At 46.2% G+C, this 20,959-nt stretch overlaps 1 protein-coding gene across 2 annotated transcripts in view; it reads right to left on the minus strand.

The window, feature by feature from the left end:
• Nucleotides 1–8,711, minus strand: part of MCF2 (MCF.2 cell line derived transforming sequence) — a 47,730-nt gene extending 39,019 nt beyond the window's left edge. For both annotated transcript variants that reach the window (XM_026848733.1, XM_026848734.1), the window contains exons 1-3: nt 8,643–8,711; nt 7,966–8,080; nt 2,370–2,460 (exon numbers count right to left, since the gene is read on the minus strand). In XM_026848733.1, the coding sequence (XP_026704534.1) occupies nt 2,370–2,460; nt 7,966–8,080; nt 8,643–8,667 (231 nt within the window). In that variant the 5' untranslated portion in view covers nt 8,668–8,711. The remainder of the gene's footprint in view (nt 1–2,369; nt 2,461–7,965; nt 8,081–8,642) is intronic.
• Nucleotides 8,712–20,959: the final 12,248 nt, after the last annotated feature.

Here is a 20,959-nt window from a genome sequence, read left to right on the forward strand (position 1 = left end):
TGTTTTAAAAGAGACTTTCTTAACTTTGTGATAGTGGCAAAGACAAAGAAATTAAAATGGATTTGCAAGTATTTCATTCAGCACTCAAATCAGAATATTTTATTACAATTTTGATTATGTTTGAGGGTTTAAAAGACTTAAAATATGCTAATTGAGATGTTCAGAATGACAGAAATTTCAATTGTGAGATGTCCTCTTTCTCTGAAAACTACTTAGAGTAAAGCAATATTTGGTTTCTCCTGATGTGGGTTTAGACAGTTACTATCAAATGCTAAATTAAATGTCAATAATCCTTAAGGAACCTATCTTAGTCACGCTTTTTTAATCAAGGTTTTCAATGTGATCTTAAGGTCCATTTGTTCCCAGAATATAATGAGAATTGTACAAATCTCATGCATTTCCAGGCAGAGTTCATTATAGGGGTTTCATTTATGCTTATTTAAGCTACATTTTAACGTTAAGATTTCGGGATGGTGGGATGGAAGGAAAGATGCTCCTGCCAAAACGTGAGGTTTGACCCTGGCAGCAGGGCCTTGCTGCCCAAAGCAAATAGTAACCAGCCCGAGCCTGGTTTGCCCATGTAATTACACAGACAGACACAAAGAGTTAAACGAAAATCAGTACAGACTGATACAAAATTTTTCTGGATCAGATGCACAACCGCAGAGCTCCAATTGCATATACATATGCTGGAAAAAAATAGGCCACTCCATGTATTTCAAATTCAGCTTATTTGCACTTCTTTATTCCAAAATTACACAAAGATCAGGGGAAAAAAAAAAATCTTGCAGCATAGGTTATGGTTCATGATTGGAAAGAAATCAAGATTTAATCTTTTGTGTTAGCTGCACAATGGCAAGTCCAGTCAAACGTTTCCTGGACACAAAGATGGCCCTTTAGGACCAGACATTGGTTTTAAGGCAAGAGTCACAAGTCTTAAGATTTAGTGGACAGGTTTTCTGCTTGTCATTCCTCTTTGCTCAGAGCACCTCCATGTTACTCACACGGACAGCCCTGATACTACAGGCAGAGTTACTTTTCTCCATGGACAACACAGTGCATACAGGTACACAAACTGGGTGTATGCTCCAAGGTCACACAATAATTAAATTTTCTTATTAAACACAAAATGAATGACACTTCTGTAGAAGCTACAAATTAGGATGGGATTTTTTCACATTTGAAACTTCCAAACTATGCAAAGCAACTACATCACCCTTAAAGGAGGCTCTCAGTACTAGCACCTGTTCAGACGCTGGCAGCAGAACTGAATTTTGATGATCACTTTAAAGCATTACTTTTTAAATGCTGCTTCTTCTCTAATGGTATGCTAACCACACTTGGAAAGTCAGTTTATAACATTCAGGAAAATCAGAACCCAAAATACTGACAGTAGTGTCTCATGCACACTGCAGAAAGGCAAACCTCTCTTCCTTCTACGGGATGCCTACCAGCAAAATGCCATCAAAGCCAGACATTTTTAATGCTAAGTTCAGCTGTACCAGTATTAACTACTTAAAACAGTGTACGATGTAACTCCATCAGATCTAACCAGGATCAGAAAGACCTTTCTTTCTCAGTACATACTGTTTACTTCATTCTCTACCAGATGGCTCAACACCTTTAACTGTTCAATGATTATAAGCAGAAGCAAAGGCAATAAAAATATACCCAGAATATCTTCACTGACTTACCCACACGGCATGGTCTGGTTAGGAAAGCATTAGCTCCTACCTATCCATGCATCTATAAACATGACTTTTCTATACCCGCACGCGCTACTGTCACACCATGCTCTGATTTCATAAGACACGATGCATTGCTGAGTGGCAAAAAACTTACTTTTAAGATATATTCAGAGAGAGTATGTGCTAATGATGTGTTGCACATAAATATGTGTAACAGATATTTAAAATACATGAATGCATTCATACACATTTAAAATAGATTTTTCCACCCATGCCCACATACAAATGCTTGTGAAGCCTGTTTTAAGAACGTAACACTTTCAGTCACTGACAATTAGGAAAAAATGTAGTCTCACTAATAACCAGTGTCTAGAAAAATCATATATGAAGCCAAATTCTCCACCCATCAAAAGCATAGAACATGGCTCAAAACACATTTGAACCACTATGAAAAAGTACAAAAACAAGAAAATGAATCAGTTAATACTCAAACAGCTCATTTACGCACTCAAATGGAGCATAGAGCTATGCCTGAATTAATTATAGGGCCATAAAACAAAATACTACCTAGAGAGAAAATACAAGCATCATTGCTCCTGGTTCCCAGTGTTTTCTGAAAGTGACACATAATAGGCACAATAACTTAGTGCAATAAGAAAATTAACATTAAAGAGGACTTACTGCTATTTTTTGGAGAGTCGTTTTGACTGATGTCCATGTGTCCAATCTTCTATCCAGGATTAGGATAAATTTGGTGTCAGACTCATGTTGACTATGAGATAAGAAAATACCAATAACCAGGTAACATTTTGCAGGAATGTGACTCTGCTCCCCCCAAAAAACCCAAACCCAAGAACACAGAATGCAAATTAGATTTTGACATTTCCACAATTGCCAAAATTCCCTTCAAAAAAATTTCCCTGAGTAGACTCTGGCAAGAAATTTGGGAAGTTCACCTCACGGTTAGCCCAGGGTTAAGCATCACCTTTGCATTGTGTGGGAGGTGGAGACAACAGATTGCCCTCGAAACCTGCGCTGGCCTTGAGAAGGTCTCTGAAGGTCAGAGGCAGCTGTGCTCCTGCTGAAGAGCTCCGGGGTCAGCAGCCTCCACTGCCCCATGATGCACATCCCTACCCTCACCGCTCAGCTCTTTCCTCCAAGGAAGCTTGTCACCCGCTTGCCCAGGTTACAGCCACCAAGTGATTGACTCCTGGCTTGTTTTGGCACAAGGCAAGAGAAGTGACAGCAAGCCAGGGAAGGGTGATGCCAGCCTGGCAGCAGGAGAGGGGGAGCTGGTGCCGACCAGGCTCTTGGGGCTTCCCCAGCACCTCCCAAGGCCCTGCTGGAGAGGCAGCGATTGCCGGGAGGCACTTTCCAACACACTCGGGTTCATTTGGCAAGCACAAGCTTCCTGACATCTCTTTTGACATCCAAATCCTTGAAGTTGCTTTGAAATCCCCAGCCCTACCAAGCAAGCCAGCAGTACTGGGGATGCCCAGTCTGGCAGGTGACCTAACACAACAGCGAGCTCCTGTCTGTAATTCAAATATTGCCTTTCCAGACTAACTGGGTACAGCTCAACCAGGCTCGAGCCATGACAATACACACTTCAGGGCAGCCAGAATTACCAACTGGACTCATGTTTGCACACAGGTAAGGGTACGCCAGCTTGTAACCAAGTCCTCTGATGTGAGTGTATTTACAGGATACTTAGGTAATATTTACAATATTTATTTTGTGGATGCTGAAACAGGATAGCCATGTCCCACGCCACCCTATCCGGGCTTCTCAGTGCTGTGGAGAGGCTCCCAGTACACGTGCTGGCTCTTGAGAGCTGGGTCGGGTGTCTGCACTGGGCATGGCCCCATGCAAGCAGCCTGCCACAAGCACCATCTCCGGTAATTCTTGTGTTTGGCAAGCGAAAACACATGGTGGATTACTCAGAAGTATCGCATGGCAGACAATACTTGGCAACTTCTCTACAGGAAAAAAAGACACTTGAAGACAGCGCAGGAGCTTTCATTCAGTGCACATCTTGCTGCTCTCTTTTGTGATAGCCACATCTTTAAAAGAAATTAGAAGTTGTGCCGAGAGGGAAAAAAAAAAAAAAACACAACAACCCTTTGGCTCATAATAACAACTGACTGAAGATACGTAGAGGCCCCCAGCTCCCAAGCTGTCCTACAAATATATCTTACGGATCTCTAACGTCACACCCAAAGTGCAAAGGTTTGATATGAATTAACACATTGCCATTGAGGCGTAGCAGAAAAAGAGCACAGAAAATTAAGAGCATGTTTTACACATAGGTTGTACACAGAACTTCCACGTGTAGTGGAGCCTGAGGTTACACATTGTGTGCTGGATCAGGCACGACTTTTCAGCCAAAACCCTTTTTTAGCTAAAATAGTTTCGGCGACAGGAGATGATTCTGCAGGTTTCTGTCAGCTCTGTTCATCCTCACCACGAGTGAAATGACCCGAGTGGGTGGGAGAGGGCAAAAGGATCCTTTTGCTTGAAGTAAAAATAAAACACTTTGGTTTTTCAGCACACCCTAAGACTTTAAAAGGTAGGTCTCTGTCTTAGGAGAAACAATTCCCTGACTCCCCACAGTATTTCCCAACAGGCTGCAAGTGAAAAAAAAAAAAAAAAAATATATATATATATATAGCATTTACACAGCACTGCTCTTATCACAATAAAACCTGAAGAAATCCCCCAGAATCCAAGTAATTTAGAAAAGGCAGCCAGACTGTAGTGTATTGTCAGTTAATAGAAGTATTTACTCAAAACAAGGTTATATTCAGAGAGTAGCCTCTGAGCATGCTAATTGACTATTATCAGTTCCCTTACAGACACAAAGAAGAAAGTTCCTAGCTATTCAAAAGCCTTGAAAACTACCGTGGAAAGTTTTTAATTTATTCTGGGACTGGTGGAGCAAGTCTGTGACTATTTGTAACCCAGGCCTTGCAGGTTTATCAGTCATCCAGTCCTGCAATGTACCTTTTAGACTGACAATAAAAATAAATCAATGCTTTCTCACCAAGGCTGCAAGGGGTGAGTTCATTTGCATCCAGCAGCAGAAAGATGAGGACAGATAACTGGACTGAGGATTATTTCTCTCTGGGTGTTTCCTGTCACTTTTTTTTCCTTACCCTTTATTTTGTATGTGTTGCAGGACACACCAGACTAAAAATAAAGACTTGGGATGCTTTGCAGGAGGACTTGAAATCAGATCCCACAGTCTGCAGTTGTGAGATTTATCACACGACTGAGAGACTCCTGGTGCCCGGTGGGATCAGAGCACACTGTCAGGACCCACTGCCTAATATTTAAATTCAGAGGTATTTATACCCAGCAGCACCCTTCACTGTGTCATTACGCTGTGTTATCAGCCACAGCTCTAAATCACTTTGTGCTTCACTTCCCAATCTAAGTAAAACATGCAGAGCTTATCTAAATACCAAAAAGCTGGATAGTTAAACAAGAGGAATGGAACAAAATGGAATGGAATGGATCAGACTGTTTCAGTTGGAAGGGACCTACAGTGATCATCTAATTCAACTGACTAGTTCAGGGCTGATCAAAAGTTAAAGCATGTTATTAAGGGCATTGTCCAAATGCCTCTTAAGCACTGACAGGTTTGGCGCATCAACCACCTCTTGAGGAAGCCTGTTCCAGTGTCTGACCACCCTCTTGGTAAAGAAATGCTGCCTAATGTCCTGTTTAAACCTCCCCTGGTGCAGCTTTGAACCATTCCCACATGTCCTGTCGCTGGATCACAGGGAGGAGAGCTCAGCACCTCCCTCTCCATGACCCCTTCTCAGGAAGCTGTAGAGAGCAATGAGGTCGCCCCTCCGTCACCTTTTCTCCAAACTAGACAAGCCTGAAGTCCTTAGCTGCTCCTCATAGGATATTCCATCCAGCCCTTTCACCAGCTTTGGTGCCCTCCTTTGGGCACAGTCAAGGACCTCCACATCCTTCTTAAACTGTGGGCCCAGAACTGCTCACAGTGCTCAAGGTGAGGCCACATAATGCTGTACACAGAGGGATTTTTTTTGTTGTTTTCAAATATAGCATTATTTTAATTTTACTTTAATTGTAATTAGATTTTTGCAATAGCAATCTTACATACACCATAACTGACTTCAACTGATTACTTTTTCTTCCTTAAAGCTTCTACTGAAATTCTGACTTACCTTGGAAGAAATAAATTCTTTTAGGGTACGCAAAAGATCAGTATTTGTTGCGAAGTCTACACTGTAGAAGTCTTCAATCAAAGCCTGGATAAAGCGTTGCTTTATCACTCTTAGGGTCTCCTCTCTGCAAATACCGGGATCTGTCACACTTACCTGTGCCTCTCCTTCAAGCACACCATGGTATCATACTGTTCCACAAAGCCAGCCTGCAGGCAGGCAGGCCGGCCACTGGGTGCATTTTGAGTTGGATGTGTGGGGCATGGAAGGTGGGGACCTGCAGCTTATTGTTCTGTACAGCCCTTCCATACAAGCACTTTCCGCAGCTGCCTCCTGCCTGCAGCATGGTGCCCCGGAATCCTAAAGTAAAATTAACTTGCCTATGAGACTCACCTTCCTGCTGGCTGTATTATTAATGCATTCCCCTTGCAGAGAGAATAGCTTACAGCATCCATCTCCTTTATCTAACAATTATTTCTAGGAGAAAAATGATTCTTGAAATCCAGCTTCCCAAAACACTACAAACCTGACATCCCACGAGGCTTCTCTGACTCATATCAGCAGGACAATATGCTGTCCTTGCGACCGATTGCATAGGAAAGGCACCGTGTGTGTGGTTTGGATAGGCCCATACCCATCCATAGGTAGGTGGTAGGGAGGTGCTGGCACATCCACAGCTAACTCTGACATGCAGGTCAAATATTTCTCTCTTTTAGGGACTTTCTGGCCCAAAGTCTGAGCCCTGATCCCATGATGCGATGCTGCTGAGGGACGAGTACCTAGGGGTACCAGAGTTGACACATGCCTTCCACCCTCACACACGTGATGCTTTTCCTTGCTCCCCAAAACCACAGCCTTTTTGACTCCGAAGCATTAAAAAGCACATGTTTTATAAGATGATCAGGAATGGAGGCAGGCTGTTATGGTGACAGGAGGGGCAGAGAAGCATGATTAAAGTGTTTTTACTAATAACACACTGAACGTGTTTGAATCACCAGCAGGCTCCCAGCTCTCATTAGTTTCTTGATTGAGTTTGACCTATTACAGGGACAGCAAGACAGCTCATCATGCTAATGCCAGGGTGTTTACAGTCATATGAAATAAGAAGCCCTGGTGAAACCGGGCAGAGCTGGGAAGTGCAGATGCACAGACACAGGCTGCCTGCACGGCACGAAGGGGAAACCCCTCCGACTGGCACACACCGTGGCACGCTCCTGTCCACACGGGGACAGTGCTCTGCAGACCAGGAGCCCACAAAACTTCAGAGTCCATCCAAAAAGAGGAACCAGAGGATCTTTTTTTTTTTTTCCTCCTGCAAAGGTGGCTAAACACACGGTACTTCTTCCAAGGCAGCCACCGATGGAAAGCTCCCATCTAGCTGCTGTCAACCTGCTCTCCCTGCATGAAAAGATTTGCCAAAACCGGCATTATTCAAGGAAATTAAGCATTCCAGGTAACTGAGTCACCAGGCTCAGCAGCAAGAAATAGGAGGGCCATTAATCTAAGAATACAGCCCTGTCTGTATGTGGCACAGGCAGACTGTCAGCTGCTTAACCCCGAGACACAGGCGGGTAATGGGAGCTGCGGCACGCTGCTGAGCCATCATGTGTAATGGGGACCCCAAACAGCTTGTTCCTGTAATTAATCTCTTCCTCTGGTTACATTTCTCTTTTTCCACAGTAATGACTCTCTATTTGTACATGTCAAAATATTTTTCTGCAGTGGCATGGCATATTTAAGCAGTGACACATGTCAAAGCTTAAGGAAAGCTTGCTGTTAATTAGAAACTTAATAAACTAAATTTATGATACATGCAGGCTGACAAGTCATAGGGATGATGTCCACTTTTTACTCTGCAGCTACCAGCACATTAAATACCACGCCTGGACACCAGAAGGGCTTGCATCATTCATCTTCTCCCTCTTATTTGCTCTGAGAACTGAAGATGCTCCTCACCTCTACGTGTGGCATCACCCTGAAGATCCCCTGATTGACCCAGGCAGGACCAACACCTCTGCCCATCACAGGCAAGACCAATACCTCTGCCCAACACAGGCAAGAGCTAGAAGGGAGCCACATACCTTGGGACTGATGTTAGGTATGTTAAGACTTTAGATACGACCTCCTCAGGCACCTCGTTGAAGCGAGCGTTGTCAGGGAGGGTGATAATCCAAGCCTTGTCTTTCCCTCGGCCACCTGGAATAAAGGATGTTTCCCTGGGTGTGCTTTCAGGTAAGGTCAGCATCAAAGCCCAAAGGTCCAGCAGCAAAGTCAGGTCAGAAAACACACTGCCATCACCACAGAGGTTTTTTGTATCACCAGAATAGCAAAACCAGGCCAAATCCTGCCTCTAGTTTCAAGCACAACACACACACACAGGTCATAGAAACAAACATATTAGGTATGAGAGAATTCCTTTATTTACTGAGTGTACTTTATATGAGACAGCAAAAGAAATCAAAAAGACAAGGATAAATCAGCACACTGGTCTGGAACCTGTAGAAATACATTTCAGAGCAAAATGCTTGTTAACACGTTGTTTGAAGGTAAGAATATGTTGCAGTATTGCTTGAAACAGAAACCTAATATGCTCTTTCAAACTACCTCAATGTTTTATTAACAACATTTCTAGTGGTACTGGAGACTACCTGATGGATAATATCCCGTGCGGAGTATCATTTCGCCAAATAGCGTGGAAGTTCGTCTGGAGTATTTAATTACCACAGAGAGATACCCTAGAGAAGTTCACCGTACTCACCAGAAAGAAAAGCAAACTCCTTCATCAGATCATCACTGATGTCCTTTGCACAGATAGGTATTGTCGTTTCTGGGGAAAAAAAAAAAAAAAAAAAAAAAAAAAAAAAAAAAAAAATAAAAGGGAAAAAAATCCAAAGCAAACACATTTATCAATGTGTTAACCCAAAGGTGGGACCTGAAACAAATGCAGCTTTCCTAAATTATATATGAAATTTTATAACAAAGGACATATGATTCTCCCAGAAGCCAACGTTTCTAATACCTCTAACAGGGCAAATGCCGTAAGTCAGCAGCAAATGTATCTGTCGAACGCACTAAGGGAGCACTGCCTGGGAGCTTGAGTGCTCTCCCTTCAACAGGGTACATCCAGTGTTCATTTTTATATTTTGGAGTTACTGATTTTACTCCCCTGTTTTGCAAGATCCCCCAGGGCTTCCTAGCCTTGGCAATGTAATGGGCTGAGGTTTCTGCCGGGAACAGCAAGCGTCCAAGGCTGCCGCGCTGGGCACAAGGTTGGGTTTTCAGACTGCTAACGTCTTTAATTCTGAGCAAATAAGCTTCTGAAATCAGGTTTTAATCTTGCATGGGGCCACATGCACTGGAAAGGCTGTTATTCTTACATTCCGTTATTAGATTTCTTTTTAATTAAATAATGGGAGAGGCTGTTTTAGTACCATATTTAGCACACTGACCATTTCGGTGTCAATGAAGCACATCAGAACAATATACATAATTTTACCTTTCCCTGGGAGAAGGAAACAAAAACCAGACTGACTAAACACAAGAGGAGCTTATAGCCGATAGACATTTTTCTGGATTATCTGTAAATGGAATAATAGCTGAAAATTAAACATCCTTGTTCCTGCAAATAAATGTTTTAAAGCACATCTATACAGATTAAAGTCCTTGTGCTTTCTGATAATCAAATTTTACACCCTGATTATTTTACAGAGTTGGTCCGAGGGAGTAATCTTTTGGCTGTTTTAAATCGCACGGGCTGCATACTTCAGCACACTCCAGCATAATCAATATTTATTCTATTTCACTTTTTCCAAAGCTTCCTGGTCACTTCTACTTTATCTAAGGATTTTTCAGGCCTTTAATCGGCTGTACGGAGCTGCAGCCCAGAGGTGCACGAGGTGGGGGTACTTTGTCTCCTGTCATCCCCGCTGGCCAAGGGCTGCTCTCTGCTCCTCCATGCATGCGCTGCTATTTTTTCCTCTTTGGATAAAAATGTTATTTTTGTTTGTTAAGGATTAAGCCTCAGTCCCACTGGCATCTACAGACACATTCTTGATTTTAACAGGCCCCAGAATTGGTCTTGGTAAGAAAGAAGTTTGTCTCGCAAAGATATTTCAAATATTTCTCGCTCATTCAACTGCTTCACCTAACTTGAGGACAAGCAGTGGCAACAGACTTCTTCTCTATGAGTTGATTTTCTTCACAGGTCAACAGTTTCATGCTGATAAAAATCACATTTAATAACTTAATGAGCTCCAACACATGAAGTATCATATTAAACATGCGGGTCTTTGAAAACACAAGACAAAAGCCCACGGCTGCGCACACGTATTTTCCTCAGAACAGCGTGGGGCTGTTCAGCAGCTTGCCTGCATCTAAATCCTGTCCCCAAAGCCAGCTCACCTTGCCTACCCCTGGCTTTCTCCAAACATGCAGCCACTGGCAAGCCAGGCAAAGTTTTGCCCTCCGTTTAATGTGCACGCGTGACTCAAGTGCTCAGCAGTAAAAGCAAACACAGCTACAGGTTTACAGTAAAAGCAGTTTTTGTTTCTGGTTCTGCGGTAATATGGTAGGGAAATGCTGGTTTACTGATAGCTGCCCAGGAAACAAGATGGGAAAAGGGGGTTAACTTTTGCATGATAAAAAATTTTAAAAATCACTTAATTAAAAAGTTTCACATGACATTTTCTCAGTGAGAACAACCTAACAACTTGCAGCCTTAAACTAAGCTGGAGACAACCATAGTTGGAAAAAAAAAAAAAAAAAGTAGCATTTTTCCACAGATATTTTCAAGCTTTGCTTTCCAGAAAAGAAATGTCATCTCAAAAATGCACACTTTAACCCAGAGCCTGGTACTTGTTCTCCCACATCTCTCTTAGCTGCAATTTCTCAATGATCATCATGGAAACTGCAAAAATCGACCGATGTTTTAATCCTAGCTGTGCTGGGGGCCTGCAGTGGGTCCTGCTGTGTCGTGCCCTCCGCAAACGTGGGTGCAGGTGACCCCCATCCCACACACCCCACCCGCTAAGCAAGTACCACTGGGGCCACACTGGCAAGTGGACCTGGCATTTCTGGGTTTGAGGTGCAAAGCGCCATAGGATGGTGATTCCCACCACGCTTGGGAGTCATGGAGCAAGGACTTTGCTCCCCAAATTTTTATTTCACTGAAAGTTTCATCCTTGACTTCAGCACAAAGGTAGAGACACAGATTCCCACAGCACCCTTGTCTTTGAGTTTCTCACATCCCAAGGGATGACATTTTTGGGAAGAGGGCACTCGGCACCTTCAGAAGAGCAGGACCTGCCAAGCAGTCCCAAGTTGACCCAAAATAACTCATTTGAGGAAAAACTAAGCGGTAGTATTTTACTTCACGCAGTGAAGGCTCAGGGACCATCTCCCTTACAAACCTTCCCCATCTCCTGTGGGGTAGGAGAATCCAAGAAGTGACAGAGGAGCAGGACAGCTGCCCTTTGGTAAGGTCAAGGCACAACAGAAGGCTGATTGTGGTCCCATGAGAGCCGCTCCTTTGCCAGCTCATGCCTGGCACTCACTCTGCATTGGCCATCGAACTCAACCTCCTGGGCAAATGTTAGGGAAAATCAAGTGCTGGCATCAAATTCATAGGCGTGTTGCTGTGCCTGAGGCACCTCAGTTGGATGTTGCTATAAATCCTGTACAGAGGCATGACTTTTGTCCTCAAATATTCATCTCTGGAAAATGGGCAGTGAAAGGCAATGGGGCACCAAGGATATCCGCCTCTCAAACAACACTCCAGTTAATGTTCATTAACAAACTGGGGATTTCTTATTTGAAGGATGCACTTGGGATGGTACAGAAAAGACCCCAGAGTACTGCCCAGTGCTGGCTATGAACAGAGCAGTGCATCTTACTTGGCACAAGGCGGAGGAAGTCAAGGTTTCATGCAAGGACACTCATCTCTCTTAAAAAGGGGCTTTGTGATCATCAGAATAGAGCTGTGCTGTTACAAAATCAAGCCTGATCGCCCCCATGCTATAGCACCCCAGAACACTTTACAAACTACACTGCTATCCCCACACAGTCGGCGTGACCTCAAGCTTTAGGGTCTTACTGAAAACAAGCAGCATCTGGATGAGAAACTGTCATAACAATGTAGTAACATTTTTTTATATAGGCACTAAAGTGGGTATTTATAAAATGCTGCTGCAATTATTACATTCAGAGACTCCTCTATGGAGGAGACCGTTGCCATGACACAGAGTTTCAGAGGATGCGTGAAGCCAAGCAGGGAAAAGACAAAGGGGAAATACAGAGAGCTCTACCCTGCCGAGAAAAACTAATGTGGCTCAGCAGGCAACCCCGCTGAATCCATCCTGTCCCCATCATTTGGTTTACACAGTGCAGAACATTTTGCTGGGTCCTCTCCACAGGACTGTATCTCAAGGCCTCTGCAGAGACTGCAGCTGTAAGAATGATGCTCATTGTCATTGATCTTCCCTTTTGAGGGGATTCAAGCACAGCGGGACTTTCACGTACAGTGGAGGTCTGCAGTGACATTCAGAGAGGGGACAGCTACAGTCTGAGTCCAAATTCCTCTTGTAAAACTCAATTAAACTCTGAAGTGCTTTGCTCTTTGGTAACTATGGTTTTCTTTCCTTTTCCAAACTTTGCAGGCCCGCAGCATCTGCAGACAGCAGCTGTGTAACACATCTGCCAAGCTGATGTAATAGCGCCTTACACTTCACAACACTGATCAAATATTGTTTGCAGCTATAAAATCCATTTGGAGATGGCTTTGTTGTGAATGAAGAATAGCAGCTTTTCATGTGAGGGTTGCTGCCGTAGTCTAGGAAACAAAACTGAAGTAAATCAAATGAAAAGTGTAAAGAATCACGTTGAGTTTCTCCATGATCTGCTTGTTCTCAGCTGTTTGTCCATTTGGACATCTACACCCAATGAAGCAGCATTTATTTGGTGTCAAGGGAGCCTGCAAATCAGCACATTTGTAACCTATTTCCACTTCTCTTGGCAACTTTCTGGGCTAACCAGGGTCATCAGCCAGCGTCTGCCTCAGGCTGTCCCACTGCAGGAAGGCCCACCTGGCCCAAAAGTCTAACGACACCCGTAACACAGACCCACATAAACCAACAGTGTTTGAAGGAAAGTCTGGTGCTCAGGAAGTTTCACAATGCAGGTTTTTCCCCAGCTGCCATGGGCACCCCTGTCCGAGGCCAGCATTGGTGTGAGCCTCCCAGAACAGCTGATGGAGCACAAGCTAGGCTGGGCGTGAGGACTAAGCCATCCCCCATCTCATCTGCTCTGCTCAGGAGCAGAAACAGAAATCCCTTAGAGCAGAGTGTCCCAGCCATGAACCCAGTGCAATGCAGAGAGCAGCCCTTTCACATTCTCCTGCTGCAGTTGCTCCACTTTGGAAAAGTACATATTTATTGGGGCAAAGAGTAGAAACACCGTCCTGTAAGACCAATGCATCACCCTGCAATTTGTGCCCCAGCCTGGATTGCTATCACCGCTCAAAACACTCGGGAGGGCCCCGCAGCCCATTGCTCAGGGCACTCTTTTTGGATAAGGGAAACAGTTTGACTTGAAAATGAATTATCTGCAAAAGCCAAAGAGCTCTTCCAGGGACAGTGAGAGAAATCTATCCTGCAGCAGCGGTCGGGGCCCCAGCTTGCTGCAGGAAACCTGAGTCTCCATCACGCCGGTGTGCGTCCTCACCGGTGAGGGGCTGAGCCTCACCCTGCTTTCTCACTGAGCAATTTCAAAAGACTTTGAATTCAATCCAATACACAACAAGAAACACTGCCATTCTCCCTACCTGCACACCATGTCCAGAAAGCAAGACAGAGGGAGTTCTTAGAGAAAAAAAAAACCACCCTATTTTATAGTGTCTGCAAACCGCCCTATTGTGAACAGCACACTTGCGTGAGGTCTACACAAAGCCTGTCCGACAGCACGGTGACAAGTGACAAAGTGCCCGTCCCTTGGCTGGAAGGCAGGAGCAGGGCAGGAGCACCGAGGCACACGGGCAGCTGCCCGTACTGCCCGGGCACTGCTTCAACCAGGATCTTCCTGGGGATCGTGCCCCACCTGTGCGGTCTCCAAGCAGTGGCTTCCCTGACATGCTTATACCTGGAGTGGGATCCTAATTTCCACACCACCAGATCCACCCTCTCGCCTCTCCATCTGTCTCCGTACTTGCCCGGGAACAGGATACGACGCTGCATACGGGCAGAGCAGGTGTTTACACAGCGCTCACAGGAACCGGAGCGGGGAGGGGCTGGCGGCTGGCCAGGCGGCACGATGCTGATGGAGATACCGTGCCCAACTCCACGTTCGTTGGAGAATGCAGAGAATAGGACATTGTGCTCCTCCACAAGGCCTGCTGTATTCACCAAAAGCTTATTTACAGGACCTGTGAAGAGCAGAGAACTGACAGCCAAGGTCCTGAGGCTGCTTCCTGGCTTTGAGACTAAACTCTTTGGTAGCCGGGAGCAAATCGTGTGTCCTACAGCTTCAGTTCCTCATTTGCAAAACAGGAACAGGCACAAGTGCCAGCAGGATGCGACCTTTGCAAAGGGCCACGAGCATGTCTGATGACAAGAGCATAAAAGACCCCTGCAGCCCCCATCCCTCAGGCTGATGTAGGTGTCCACATCTGTACAGGTTGCGTGAGAGCTGGCATCAAAGGATGGGTGTTAAAAGCCCCATTGAATGAACTATTGGACGGTCTTGGACTAACCTTCAGCTGAGTAAGAAAAGGTCTCCACAACTGGTTTCTGGCTGCAGCAAAGAACTGAAGGTCTTGGGATCAGCCATGCAGCCCATCAGCCAGGACTCGGTGGCTTCTTCCTTGGGGACTAGAGGCCAAGGGATCATTTTTCCCTACAAGTTTGCAGCTCACAGGGGCTCACAGGTCGCACACCAGGATCTTCCAAAGATTCACAGGGTAGAAAAGCAGAGGGGCCTGCTAGAAAAATACATTTCTACACGGTTCCACCAAAGTCATCCAGAGCTGCAGAGCACATCGGGGTTAACAGCCTTATGTCGCAATTACACCTTTATAGCTGAGGTAAGAGCCCGGCCACAGATTTAGACCTGTGGTGACCTTTTCCCCACGTGAGGAATACCCTGCAGTAAAGCATACCCTGCATCAAACACATTTCCTTCTCTCCACACCCAAGAAGTTCAGCTGCTAGAGAAACTTAAAGACTTGATTGCACAAGTGAAAAAATCTGCTGTGGTCCTCTCCTGCATTTGCAAGTGATGTCAGGTATGTTGCAGAAGCTACAGATGTGATCATTAGTCATTTCTAACAGCTGCTCTGAGCTACACACAACCAAAACCTGGTTCAGCTGTTCATGCATCCTGCCCTGACACACACACAGTCTTGTTGCCAGGGGTACCCATTGCAAAGATGAGGTGCTGTTGCTGTCCAGGGGAGCCATGTGGAGCAAATTCACCTTTAGCTATCTCAGTGTAAGCACAATTTCTGCTGCTGCACTAAAACCTGGCACATTCAACAGTTTGAAATTCCAGGTGGTGCAGCCATTCCTCATGCCAAGCGAGTGACACAAAAGACCCATTAAAATATTTATGGCAGAAAGATTCAATACCCTCGGCTGCTGCAAGCCCCTTTGTTCCCCCTGCCCACAGGGACAGCTCGCACACCCTGGTCTGGCTCGGCAGCATCTGCATCCCCCTCAGCCCTGGGCTCAGCCTGCAGGCACCTGCTTCGTTACTACAGCCAGTCAAAACCAGGTTTTCATTTGGAGGAAAAGATTAGCAATTAGATTAGGTTGATAAATGCCTGTTTTTCTGGAAGACGTGATGTATTGATCCTGAGGAAGATGATGAGGCTCCTCAGACAGTTCTGTCAATAGCCTGATGGCAAACCTCCACATGCCACACGCAAATCTCTCGTTAAATCCTCGACTTGGCAGAGGCCCTTGCAAGACTCGCTTCTACAGAGTGGCTAAGCTGCCATCTCAAATGCCTCCTGCGAAGAGCATCAGCACAATATGGGGGGACAAGAGAAGGCAGAGTCACAGGAAGAGATTCACCCTAAGAAAATGGTGGGAGCTGCGGATGGACGGGGTGTATTTAGAGGGAGCTGGTGGTTCAGGTGCAGGCAGCACACCCTGGTTCCTGGGCTACAGGTGGCAGGTCAGCATCAAAATGCCTCCTTCAGAGCCAGCCAGGACAGACACACAGCAGCAGCCGCCATGCCAACATTTCAAAGGGACCCATCCCCTGCAAAGCCATGCCCTGTGCTCCCTGGCACAGCCAGCACCCTCCCCAGCCACTTGGGCATGAACACAGACCCCTCTTCCCAAATCGCCGCAGTAATGGTCTGCACGTGAGCATGTCCCAGAGAAAATCTTGATTTCAACTCCACCAGGAGCATCATCTCATGTCATAGATGGGAAACTGAGGCAGCCATGTCAGGCAGAAACGTGTCAAAAACACTCAGGGATTCAAAAAGGCCATGGAAAACCCCAGGAGGGTTAGTCCATCACTAGGTGTGATGGGTTGGTCACCACGCCAGGCTCAAGGACTTCTTAAATTATCCCTTGCCAGACTGGGGAGGATATTTTACGGAAAGGCTCACTCTGTTTGCAAGCTCTTTCTTTTACTTTTCCCCAATCACCCACTCCAGCACAGCGTAGGAGGCAGGATACGGCACCAGATGGTCCTCTCTTCTGACCTAGTGGCTTGCTTCTCCACCAAGGCCTTCCGGGGCTTATCTGCAATCGATGCTTCAGTGCAGGCACACAGCCCCATCAACCCAACCTTAGAGCGTGCTCAGCTAAGAAACTATCCAGCCAAAAAGAAGTGAAGCTTCTGAAAAACTTAAATGACCTTTTCAAAAGGCTTAGATTTATATGCACTGAGGGTAAGAGTAAAAATGCAAAAGAAAATGCAGTGAAAAAAAAAAAAAAAAAAAAAAGATAAGAAATAGGGAGAAAATGATAGCTCAGCACAGTCCAGGCTTGTGGACCATCATCCAGGCAACCTGTCTGTCCCACAGAGGAATGTTCTCATGGGACCAGCTGAATCACCACCTTACAATAGGAGATGATCGGTGTGGCCAAAGAGGGATCTGAGGGCACCGCATCCAGGCATGCACAGAGTGTCCCCGGATCAGGCCCAGCAGCCCAGCCTGCGAGCCCCGGGGCAGGAACCCCCCACTCCTGGGCACCCCTCAGCAACCGCCGGCAGGGAAACGCTGGCTGTGATAGAGCAGGAGCGCCCAGGGCACCGGCACGGCACAGCTGCTGTCCCTCACTGAGACACAAAACCAGCAAAACCTCATTCCTGCTGACCACGGGCCACCGCTGCGGCCAGGACAAGGCATAGCCAGCTAAGGATACCGCATTCATGGGAACGTCATCCTCCAGTACAATTTTGGGAGCTGGAGTGAGCAGAAGGGTCTCTGGGAGCCAGGGCTGCGCTGTGCTGCCAGGGAGGAAGAGGATGCTCAGGAGAGGTTAAAAGGTCCAGGGTGTCCCTCTGTGCTGGGGGTCATGGAGTTTTGTGGGGTGGAATCTTTTCCAGTTTGGATTTAACAGTGACAAACTGTGGCAGCTTCACTCAGAAAAGGGCAAAAGTAAACTAAATGGCAACAAGGCTTACATGCTATCTCCTGTTATTGCTGTGGCTAATCCGCTAATGCAAGGGAACAAAATACTGGATGCTCTGATGTTTTCATGTCCAATCAGAAAAACTATCTTCTCTTCTCATCCTGAACTACACAAAAATTGGGAAAGACAAAAGCCAGATAAACTATACATGAATTTACATCTATTGCAAGAAATGTAATAAAAGTTTCTCAACACTCAGCCTTATGGATTCAAACACAGTGTGGGAGTTGAGAAAATCTAGTTTCTTGCATTTCTAATACTTAGGAGCTTCAACGTACTTTTCATTTTCTCCTATTCCAAATTTCAGTCACTCCTCCCATATGAGAGACTCAGGAAAGCATCTACAGGTGTCTGCACATCAGCACCGGGGCACGTTTGCCAGCTGTGCAGGGAAAGGTGTGTTTAGCATCTGCCACCAGTACGCACCCTCCCTGCCAACACCATCAGCCTCCAAACCAGAGCCCGTTCGGCACAAAAGACTCCCAAAGCCAAATAAAAACAAACATACATCAATAACTTTCCCATCATCATTCAGTACCATGCAAGCGTTGTTTTTTCCAAGCCAAATTCCAGCTTTGTGCACAAAGTAACTCTTGGGAGATTAACAGCAGTAAATCCTTGGGCCACATTACCTGCCTAGGAACCTGGAATTAAGTTCACTGAAGTCACTGGAACAACTTATTTGCTTTCATAACCCATATAGCCAGGAAACTAAATTGTACGGCCAGGTTCCCACAATGGCATCACCTGGAAACTCTGCTGTGAACTGAAGGAAATTCTAAACAAATTTTCCTAACTTGAAAATGGAAATGCTTGATTCTGGCATTCCCCTCTTGAGCAAAAGCACATCTCCAAACCCAGCTAACCGCTTTCCTGCGGCAGGAGAAGGTCAGTGGCATGGAAAGCGATGGGGAGGAGGATATCACTGGTGCTCACTGTCTGTCTCGCACCACCCAGCCCTTGGACAGACACCCACGGAGCAGCAGATGGATAATTGCACCTCGCAGGCGGCTCAGCCAGCACGGGTTCCCAGGGAACAACTCTTCCCCGGGAGCTCCTGACTCAGCCCCGCTGTAAAACCAAGTCTAGCATCGCCTGGGAGGAAAAGGGACTGGAAAGAGAAGGCAGCCCCACCCAACCACTTCCACCACAGCTCCTCGCGCTCCTCTTCCTCTGCCCCCAATTTGGCAACGGCCTTCAGTTTCACTGCGTTCGGGAAGCTGGCAGATGAGACGATCGAGGCTTTGGCAGCGGAGCAAGTAGTGGACCATGGGACCCGAGCTGTGCTCGTCACACGTGCCGAAATGACCACTGTCACAGCAACACGTGTCAGTCAGCACGAAGTTCCCATTTGCAGGAGGAAGCGAAGTGCACTCGTCTGTTTTGCGGCTCCGGAATTTCCTTGCAAGTCCTACCTGCCAAAACCGACTAACAAAAGGCCCCTACCACAAGCACAACCAGCGGCAACATCCGAGCTCTGAACTCCCCATCCAGCCACGCGGGAGAAGCTCCGTGTCTCCAAGCATCCTCCAGTTGGGTGGCAAAGACGGTGCTTTGGAAGACTCTTTCTTTCCCGCACCATGTTTTACACTTCAATTGCTTCCCTCCCACACATCCCTGCTGTCACTTCACTTTTGTCCTGGTAAATGAATGATAAACCATTAAACTGCAGTTGTAGCAAGTGTGATGTAGGGAGAGGAAGCACGTCCTACGTACTACTGACTGCTCCCAGACTACTACTCCTCCGTGGTCCACCCAAAGGGATCTGGACCGTCAGCAGCGCAGAACTTTCGGAGGCTGCTGGCCCTGTACTCCTGCAGCTCTCCGAGGGAGCCCAAGCCATTTTAGGCACAAGAATAGCCATAAAAGGCTTGGGATTTATATAGGCTTATATCTCACTGTAAGGCAGATACGGGGGAAACATCATCTTCTACTAGAAAAGACCAACGAGTTTCCAGCACTGACGCTTGAAGGGAAATGGTTCAAACACGGTCCCAGATCAGGCTGAACGCTCAGAAATCAGAGATGAGCACAAAAACCTTCTGATTTATTTTTAATCTCATGAGTTGAGGAACCTTACTCAACTCTCTATCTTTTTCAAAATCGCATTTTAAGAATCTATGTAGATGCCAAATCACGTGTCCAGATCCTGCAGCTAGAACCACACAAGCGTGCCTTTGCGGAGATATTTTGATTTCCTATGAGCATTATACAAAGGTCATCTGTCAAGAGGTGGCTAGAAGACAGGGCTCATGCTCACGAGAAACCCACTACCCGCTTTCACCTGGTTGCCATTACACCGCTCATAGAAAACGTTCACCATCTGCGTCCCCATCCCTGTGTCACCCAGCTCCCGTTCAAGCAGCGTGGGTGTTTCATCACCGACACCAGCTCAAGGAGGATTAAGACTTTTTAAATCACATCCGTTCAAGTAGCATCCTTTGCTCACTGACTGCGATCACCCCTGCCTACGTTTTCCTCCCCCATTTGCAGGGTGCAGGTAAATGGACAGGGCAGCACGGGGCCGGCAGGCAGGACAGCCCACGGGAGGTGCTGTGGTGGGCACCATCCCAGAAGAGCACGAACACAAGCAGCTCCTCAGAAGCAGGTGACACATTGGTAAAGTCCTCACCTGTGATTTACCTCCCCCCAATAAATTCCTCCCGTACCCCAAACTGTGCTTTGGAAGAGAGGTCAAGGAAACTGGAATTAGACCGGAAGCTTTTTTTGGGGTCAGTGTGTCTTTTTTGTGCCTGGCATGGCTCCAAGTGCTCTGCCAGCTGGGAACAAATAAGGAATGATGAGTGCTTTCGCCTCCTGACAAGGTATACATCCTCTAGCGAGGCTGGAGTCACCCAGGATGCCACTATCCTTCCGGGATTATGAAAGACCTCACAGAAAAAACCAAAAAAACAAAAGAAAAAAAAAACCACCAAAAACCAACAAACCTGTTCTCCCCACAAGAAAACAACATAAGAAAAAAGTCAGGGCTCCACACAGTTGATGAGCAGATCATCGTCCATCGAAGGAAACGCGGCCGAGACACAAGAGCAGCTTCGAGCCTGAGGGTAAGGGATCAGATTGCGTTGGCTTCTCACATGAAGCCATATAACCACAGCAACATCATTACAACTCGGTGCGATCCCCAACGCAGCCTGGGCTTAAGCGATGTTTAAAGCCCAAGGAATGAGGGAGGAAGAGGGGGTGCCTGGCAGAGACACTTTACACACGTCGACTGCTTTTCTACTTCGGAAACTGGGGAAGGGCACATCATAGTCACCAGCCTGAGATGCAGCTCCCCAGGGAAGGCTCCTTTAGTTTTGGCCATGGGGAACGCGAGAAGGGGACTAGCGATGGCAAACAGCCTTCTGCTCCCCGAAAACAAGTCTCCTTCCTTCAAAACGCATTTGGAGCGATGCCTTCCAGTTACAAG

Source organism: Athene cunicularia (genome assembly GCF_003259725.1).
Source record: "Athene cunicularia isolate RWA chromosome 4 unlocalized genomic scaffold, athCun1 chr4_part3, whole genome shotgun sequence".
NCBI lineage: Eukaryota > Metazoa > Chordata > Aves > Strigiformes > Strigidae > Athene > Athene cunicularia.